This window comes from Nomascus leucogenys, chromosome 4 (assembly GCF_006542625.1).
Source record: "Nomascus leucogenys isolate Asia chromosome 4, Asia_NLE_v1, whole genome shotgun sequence".
Classification (NCBI taxonomy): Eukaryota; Metazoa; Chordata; class Mammalia; order Primates; family Hylobatidae; genus Nomascus; species Nomascus leucogenys.
The window spans coordinates 117,654,507-117,663,840 of NC_044384.1; the positions used below are offsets into that span (position 1 = coordinate 117,654,507).

The 9,334-nt window shown below is 42.7% G+C and overlaps 1 protein-coding gene across 2 annotated transcripts in view; it reads right to left on the reverse strand.

Moving 5' to 3' along the window:
* PDCD6IP (programmed cell death 6 interacting protein) overlaps nt 1–7,558 on the reverse strand; it is a 71,127-nt gene extending 63,569 nt beyond the window's left edge. Inside the window, exon 1 of one of the 2 annotated variants that reach the window (XM_012497865.2) lies at nt 7,092–7,558. In XM_012497865.2, the coding sequence (XP_012353319.1) occupies nt 7,092–7,300 (209 nt within the window). In that variant the 5' untranslated portion in view covers nt 7,301–7,558. The remainder of the gene's footprint in view (nt 1–7,091) is intronic. The other variant, XM_003256838.4, reaches the window with a different exon arrangement.
* Nucleotides 7,559–9,334: the final 1,776 nt, after the last annotated feature.

Consider the following 9,334-nt stretch of genomic DNA (forward strand, 5'->3'; position numbering starts at 1 on the left):
GCACGGTGGCACACGCCTGTAATCCCAGCACTTTGGGAGGCCGAGACGGGCGGATCACAAGGTCAGGAGATCAACACCATCCTGGCTAACACGGTGAAACCCCGTCTCTACTAAAAATACAAAAAAATTAGCCAGGCGTGGTGGCGGGCGCCTGTAGTCCCAGCTACATGGTAGGCTGAGGCAGGAGAATGGCGTGAACCCGGGAGGCGGAGCTTGCAGTGAGCTGAGATTGTGCCACTGCACTCCAGCCTGGGCGACTGAGTAAGACTCTGTCTCAAAAAACAAAAAAAGAAATTCTAGTTTAAAAAAAAAAAAAAATTGGCCAGGTATGGTGGCTCACACCTGTAATCCCAGCACTTGGGAGGCCAAGACAGGAGGATTGCTTGAGTTCAGGAGTTCAAGACCAGCCTGGGCAACACAGCAAGACCTCCTATCTACTACAAATTTAATAATTAGCCAGGTGTGGTGGTATGCACCCACTTGGGAGGTTGAAGTAGGATTGCTTGAGCCCAGGAGATCGAGGCTGCAGTAGGCTATTGTGGCGCCACTGTACTCCAGCCTGGGCAGCTGAGCAACTGAGCCAAGGCCCTGTCTTAAAAAAACAAAAATGTTAAAATTTTTAAATAAAGATTAAATTCTATATTTAATTTTTAAAAAGGAAAAAAAATTTTTTTTTTTTTTTTGAGACAGTGTCTCACTCTGTCACCCAGGCTACAGTGCAGTGGCGTGATCTCGGCTCACTGCAACCTCCACTTCCCGGGTTCAAGCAATTCTCTGCCTCAGCCTCCCGAGCAGCTGCGATTATACGCACCCGCCACCACGACCGGCTAATTTTTTATATTTTTAGTAGAGACAGGGTTTCACCATTTTGGCCAGGCTGATCTCGAACTCCTGACCTCGTGATCCACCCGCCTCAGCCTCCCAAAGTGCTGGGATTACAGGCATGAGCCACAGCACCCAGCCAGAAAGGAATTTTTTACTTTAAGGGGAAGAAGGTGTGGGGATCAAGAACAACCAATCCACACGGCCAAAATAATACTGCAGTGCTAATTCACACAACCCTATTCAGCTGCAATCTGTATTTAGGGATGTGCAATTCCAGACCACCAACTAGAGGATGAAACAAGAGAATCAGAAGAGCTGGGCCAGAGATATTGGCTGGAGTTCATAGATTCTTTCTGAACTTTATTTTCACACTTCTTTCTTCACCCAATTTAACACATGAAAAATCATTAATCAAGCACTACTGCAGCAGAGAGTATGGCAAAAAGTAACTAGCTGGGGAATCAAGAGGTCAGGATCCTAGTCCAGTTCTGCCATAAAAATAGCTGTGTGTGTGGGCTTAAACCTCCTGTGTAAAGCACCTCAGAAGATTCTTCTTACAGATACACAGAATGATGATAGTCCTGATAAGCTATTTACTAAACACCAGAAAAGTCAAAACACAGAAAAACAAATCAGATTTTAAATCTTCCCGTATGTTTATTCATCTATGCGGAATAAAATTACGGAGCCAAAAAGGTCTGCCAATTATAGATATTCCTTGAGACCAGGGACCAAGTATATCTTTATATCCTCCACATTGTCTCCTACAGTATGGTTCACACAGACTCTCCATTAGTATTTGGTTAACAAATTGTAGCAATGTCATTGTGCTGATATTATCTCAATATTGAGACAGCCAGGTGGGAGGGGTTCCCTGGAGAAACTCCAACCAGCCTGTTCACTACGGTTCAGCCTTGGGAAGTTTCATAGGGAGGAGCCTGGCCCCTCCTCTTCCTGTGTGGAACCTGAGATTCAAGCTGCGGGCGGGACGTACTCTAACCTGGGACTCTAGCCTTGCGAGGCTGTTTCCCCCTTTTCTTCCTTTTCACCCAATAAAACCCTGCTTTACTCACCCTTCAAACCGTCTGGCAAGTCTAAATTTTCATGGCCGTGGGACAAGGAAAAGCTCTGCAAAGAGTATGTTCACCACCAAACCAACAATGAGAATCCAAACAACAGTTGTGAAGTAAAACAGAATATTTTCTTTACTGATCTATAAAACACTACCCTGTAGAAAATATTTCAGAAATTAAAAGAGTATTCCATCAACTTCATTTTACAAATGAAAAAGACAGTAGGATGCAACCAATACAGACTGAAAAAAAAATACACAGTCCTAAAATATATTAGAAAAACCAAAAAGATGGAAAACCAATCAATACAAAAAGATAGAAAAAGGGAACAAAGAACATTTTTTAAAAAAATGAATGACAAGGGCAGAAAACCAACCAAAAAGCCTTGGTTTTAAACAAAGAAAAGGTGGCTCCAAACCTTTGGCAAATCTGAGGGAGGAAAATCACACATAACACATGCACAACATTAGGAATAAGAAAAAAAATCTTAACTACAGATTATGAGATGACAACATTTTGGGAGAACTTCCATGTGACAGAAGATAGAATAAACACAGTTGAGAGACAAGAAACAGATTGGAAGATTTTTGCAACATTAACTAATGAAAAAAGTATAAGTATCCAGAAAATGCTACAACTCCTACAAATTAGTAAGGAAAAAACAACTCAATAGAAAATGGGCAAAAGAAAAGAACAAGCAATCATAGAAAAAGAAACAAAGTGGCCAGTAAACAAAAACAAAAACTGTTCAACCTCAGTAAAGTAAGAGGAATACAAACTAAAGGTACTATCTCTCACCCATCAGTTTAGCAAAAAGCAATAAATTAAACTATTAATCAGCAAGTATTAGCAAGGATATGGGGGAATAAAATACTCCCATATACCTGCTGATGAGAATGTAAATTGTTACAAGCACTGTGGAGAGCTGCAAATGCAAACAACTTCCTCTTACAGTTAAACAAATAAATCTGAATAAAAACCCTTCTTTGCTCCCCACCAAAACCCACTAAAACAAGAATTTAAAAATGTAAAAGATGTACATGAACATGGACAAAAAGAATGGGAGAGGACACACAGGATATAAGAGGTTTCAACAAAATTTACTAAAAGGTGAAAAGTGAATGAAAAAGAGAAAGCCAAAATCTAACTGGCTAAGAGAGGAAGGGAGCCAAAGCAGAAGCCAAATCATGCCAGAGAAGCCAGAAAAGGATCTGAATTAAGAAACATGAGGTACCTCTGAAGATAGTTCAATGTGAGGCTGGAACGAGAAGGTATGGTTGAAAATCCTTCAAAGAAAACTGCAGGCTCCCAGATCCTCTACTCCGAGGGTAGGTTTACTCTCAGAAAAATGTCAGAGATTGGCCGGGCACGGTGGCTCACACCTGTAATCCCAGCACTTTGGGAGGCCGAGGCGGGTGGATCACCTGAGGTCAGGAGTTCGAGACCAGCCTGACCAACATGAAGAAATCCCGTCTCTACTAAAAATACAAAATTAGCCAGGCAGAGTGGCTCATGCCTGTAAATCCCAGCTACTCAGAAGGCTGAGGCAGGAGAATCGCTTGAACCCGGGAGGCGGAGGTTGTGGTGAGCCGAGATCATGCCATTGCTCTCCAGCCTGGGCAACAAGAGCAAAACTCCACCTCAAAAAAAAAAAAGAAAAAGAAAAAATGTCAGAGATATCAAATACAACTAAGGTGGAGATCAAGCACTGCTAAGTAGGGTAGGGAGTGCTAATTGACTACATCATTATCAGTCTATCCTATTCCTTATTAACGAAACTGTATACCTTTAGCTGAGTATACAGCTGCTCATAATGAAAATTCCTTTTCCTAGCATCCTATGAGAAGGACACACAAAATGGCCAGTAACATATAGGCAGGGTGTTGTGGAACAGTTGCCAGGAAACACCCTAAAGGGCGAGCCCCGTGCCTTTCTCCATCCTACTACCTGGAACTTGGATATAATTGCAACCTGGACCTGAGAACAGTATTCTAGGTTTCAAACAGCAGAAAGCTGAAAGGAATCTGAGCCCCAATTAACTCCACAGAACCACTATACCAGCCCTGGGCTACCAGAACTACCTACCTGCCAACTTTTTACAAAATAAAATCTTAACTCACAATTTGGGATCTACCACATAGAAATGAACCTAACCCTAATGCAGGTATCATACTAAAAATAGATGTACCTGATAGACTGCATACATGATTGTTAAGATCCCCAACCTCCATTCCCCAGGATAAAATTTAGAAAGCTGGTAAGCAGACTTTTTCATGGAAGACTAGAAGTTTTCCTCTAAAGAAATTGATCACCACAAAAGAAATTACACAATGCTGGTAACTGGTATATCTGGAGCTTCAAATAAAATACAAAATAAAAAATAAAAAACCAGCAGGGTTCCCATTTGATCACCCTAGGTCACCATTTACCAAGGTCTAATCAATTTTTAGTAAAAGCCACTTTATAAAGGAAGAAGTATCACAAAAGAGTTTTTTGTTGTTGTTGTTTTGTTTTGTTTTGAGAAAGGGTCTCAGTATGTAGTTCAGGCTGGTTTTAACTCCTGGGCTCTAGTGATCCTTCTGCCTCAGCTGGAATTATGAGTGCATGCTACCACACATAGAACAAATGAGTTTTTAAGTACTCATCCTCATTATTATAATATGCATAAATGTATATTTTAGGAAATTTTAATAGAACACCTACAAGTTAGTAATAAGAAAACAAGTCTATCACTGGAGCAATGTATGGAGCTGCATATCAGGACTTATCAAGCTGGCTTCAATTATTTAGGAATTAGTTTAAACTCTCTTTTTCAAAGTTCATTAGTTTAAAAGTTCATTAAGTTAAAAAATTAGTGTTAAGTTTACACAACTATCCAAACATAATTATTAAAAATAAGAATTCTGCCGGATTTGAATGAACATCACACAACTGAGTCACATTTAATTTTACAGCATATATATCTACGCAACTTTTGTACCTGCCTCCATTATAAACTTTAGCAATATCTCCAAGCTTACCCTAACCCCTCTAGAAGACCAAAAAGTGAAAATACTTAATATTTGTTGAATTAATGTGGCAGGAGGGGATTATACAGAGGTGACTAAAGAAACATGGTTAGTTTCAAAGGACTATATCTACAACAGGTCCACTACCTAGGAACAGTTCACACATTTAAGTCTGGTAAAAAGAATAAAGGAATGAACAAACGAATTAAGTTTTAAAGTTGACAGAACCGTATCCAAACCATTATCCACCAACCTCCCATGTCTATTAGCTTAAAACCCATGCACCAAGTGCTTCTGAAGACTCCAAATCTGAGGACTGGAACCAAATTTGATATATTCAACAAGATTTTTATCACAGGGTTCATTATACCACAACTATGTTTTCTTAATATTACTAATGGAAAATCCTCACTGAATGCTATTCATGCCTACATAAAAATTACCTTGAAATTGTTTAATTATGTTAATTCTAAAGAATGGCTAAGTATTTCTAGGTTAACTTTTAAAAAAATGCTTATGCTATTAGACTAATGATCCTCACAGCCCAACAGTTCTAGCTGTAAAATTTGACACCAAGGGGTCTTAATTCCTCTGAGCAATCTATTCAATACCCCTTCCTTCGGAGAACCAACCCTTCCCCAGTCCGGACTCATCTTGCTTTGATCCATGGGGTAAGGAGAAATTAAACCGGTTGGATGACGCAGATAAGGGCAATTAACTTAGCCCGTTTCCCACCATCATAAATGGGTGCAAACCAACCCAGGAGCCTCCCATGGACTTCCACCAGAGCTAAGGAGAAAAGCACTCTCTTCTGTAAGATAATGAGTGTTGTGGACGATTGTAATTACACTACAGCCATCCGTCTCAATACATGAACAAAGCTTTCGAGGGAAGCATCATGGAGGCAAGACGATCTCCAGTGATACCTAAAGCTAAGGAAGGAATATCCCTAGACTTTTCAGTTAGCAGAATAAGTCTTTTTTTTTTTTTTTTTTTTTTTTTTTTTTTTTTTTGAGACGGAGTGTTGCTCTGTCGCCCAGGCTGGAGTGCAGTGGCGCGATCTCGGCTCACTGCAAGATCCGTCTGCCGGGTTCACACCATTCTCCTGCCTCAGCCTCCCGAGTGGCTGGGACTACAGGCGCCCGCCACCACGCCCGGCTCATTTTTTGTATTTTTAGTAGAGACGGGGTTTCATCGTGCTAGCCAGGATGGTGTCGATATCCTGACCTCGTGATTCGCCCGCCTCGGCCTCCCAAAGTGCTGGGATTACAGGCGTGAGCCACCGCGCCCGGCAGAATAAGTCTTTTCTTAGCTCAAGCTAGTTTAGCCTGGGTTTCTGCTACTTGGATTGGAATACAATTGTGATTCTCCTGTGAAACAAGTATAATATACTATACGGAGAAAACGAGATTAACAAGGTAGGCAAAAGAAATTTTTAACTATAAAATGCTACAAAAATGTTCTTATAAGTATCATGAAAGGAACCCTCATTAAATCAGCATGAGCTAAATAAGCATTTGCTAAAATAACACATTTACTCCACTGTGTATATACCTGTTTGTGAACAAACTGCTTTTAAACAATCTACCTTGAACGGTTCTATTATGTAACTAGAGTTTTATTTCAAATAGTTGTAGCTCCTAACTTTCAGAATTCTCCATCTATCATTTGATTATTTTGAACTGAGGAAGACGGTCCATTTCATGTGGACAACGTGATGAGCTGATCAGACATTTGGTCCAGTGTCCCAATTCCCCCACTTCCTTCAAGCAACTACTATTATGAAATCTAAATGTGGCCCAAGAAAGACAATGATGGAAAAATGGGGGGAAAGGGGAAGCTTCAGCTAGAGACCCAAAAAAGTGAAAACTAGTTCTAAGTAAATGTGGCAAAAGAGATCAGTACACGGCAGACTGTTGCTCCCAGGTATCTGATCCACGGAGCCCTCGCCGACCAAGGGCTGGAGCAGGCGTGCAGGCAGGACAAGCGGGCAGTCACAGCGGGCCTGCAGGGCGGGTCCTGCTCACCGGCAAAGAATGCAGACCACACCTACGCGCCTGGTCAGGCCGGGGCGGGGCGAGGCGGCTCGGCCCAGGTTACAGGATTGAGGGAAGGGGGGAGACAGGAAGAGGGGCGGCGAGGGACGGCTGGCAGACAACCTACCCACTCCCAGCCCCGCGCCCACCTCAGGAGCGTCTCAAGCGCGCCCTCGTGCTTGTCCAGCGGGCGACCGACTGCGGCGCGGCGCAGCTTGCTGAGCTCCTCCGCCGCGCGGCAGTACTGGGCCTGCTCTTCCCCGCCGCTCGGGTAAGTCTGCTGGATGAACTTCACCAGCGGCTTGGCCAGGTCCACCTCTGAGGTCTTTTTCAGCTGCACCGAGATGAATGTCGCCATGATCAGCGCCTCCGCCGCCGTTCGGGCCAAACAGACCGCGGACAGCTTACGAGGGCCGAGGAGAGAGAAGTACCGGGCTGGCGGACTGGCGGACTGACTGGCTGACGGACTTGGGCTCCGCTTGCGTTCCGGGTCCGGCAACTTCCGGGAGCTCCAGCGCAGGCGCACTGGATGCAGGGTCCTTAAGCTCTTCGCGGTCACGTGAAGGTGTCGCGGCGGCGACGCCCACCTGGACCCAGTTTACCCTGTACTATGCTGCAAAATATTACTTTCTCCCCCTCTGGAATTCTTCCCTTCCTCCCTGCCGCAGTGGTGTACTGAGCACTTTGACGTAAGAGTATTCCTCCACTCGAACAACCCCCTGGAGAAGTACTCCTGTCACTGCCACCTGCGAGAGTTTGCGGCTACCTCCCCAAGAGGCAGTCCCAGGGTTATTGTGACCTGTGATGTTTATTCAACTACTGTTGACGGGCTGCTGTGCACAGGTACGGAGTGCACAGGGAACCTAGTAGGCAAGACCCCTGCCATCGTGCAGCTCACTGTCAGGTTGACACAGACCTTAAGGTAAACGGAAAAAGTATCAGGAAAAAAACAGGGTGCTTGGGATTTAGGAGATGTTAAGATCGCTTGGAGGACCCTAATTTAAATAAGATAAAGAAAGTAGGCTTTCTCCGAGTAGGTGAACTGGAAATGAACCTGTGTCTGTGGTTGCTGTTTTGTAGAAAGAACAAAATTTTAAATAAATTAAAAACGACACCTGTAATTTGAGAAGATGCTTGATATCAGAAGAGGAGAAGAGTGGAGTGGGGTGGAGTGGCAAAGGAGAGCCTCCAAACCAAAAGCCTGCGTGCAGAGGCCCTAAGAGGCAAGCACTTACCATGTTTCGGGACTGGAAACGAAACATGTGACAAGACCTTTAAAAACAAATAGAATGGGATGGAATAAAGTTGGATGAGTAAGCAGGCATCAAATCGTTCAGAAACTCGTAGTCCAAGTTGAAGAATTTGTTTAGTATTGTATAATAAATGCAGAGGAAGCTATATACACTTATAATTTACATTTTTTAAAGGCCATGTTGTAGCTCAATCGGATAGTTTGTCTTTTGATGGGATGTAGTATACAGTATCATCATGGTATATTCCAGGCAAAAATATTTAACTTGAATCTGTCAAGCCTTTGCATCTAACACAGTTTATAAAAAATACAACTGATAGATGAACAAACTAAATGATGCCAGAGGAAGTAACTAGACAGATCCAGAAGGTGAAACATTCTGCAGGATAACTGGCCCATCTCTTCAACAATTTGTCATGATAAAAGCAACTGCTTTATGAAAAGAAATTTAAGGGACATAACAGTTTGAATTGGATCCTGGTTTGAACAGGCTGTCTATAAAATGCATTTTCAGGACCATTAAAGAAATACGAATGTAGATGGACTGAGTATTGGATAAAATAGAACTGTATTGCCATGGAAAAGATCATTAACTGAAAAGAGCAAGTCATGAAATAGTATGTTACAGCGTCTCATTTTGGTTAAAAAATGCACATATATGTATTTATGTACAATGAAAAAAAATGGTGGGCTTACACCCTAAGGTGTTAGTAGTGGTAATCTTTGGAAGTGGAAATGTGTACTTTTTTTCTTTGTGTTTGCCTATCTTTTTCATTGTAACTTTTGCAGCACATAGACTACTTTCATTATAGTAAAAGTTTATTTTACCGCAATTTTTTTTTTTAAGAGTCTCACTCTGTCACCCAGGCAGGAGTGCAGTGGCACAATCTCAGCTCACTGCAACCTCCGCCTCCCAGGTTCAAGCTATTCTCCTGCCTCAGCCTCCTGAGTAGCTGGGGCTACAGGTGCACACCACCATGCCTGGCTAATTTTTGTATTTTTAATAAAGACTGGATTTGACGATGTTGGCCTGGCTGGTCTCGAACTCCTGGCCTCAAGTGATCCACCTGCTTCAACCTCCCGAAGTGCTGGGATTACAGGCGGGAACCACTGCACCCGGCCTATTTTACCACAGTTTAT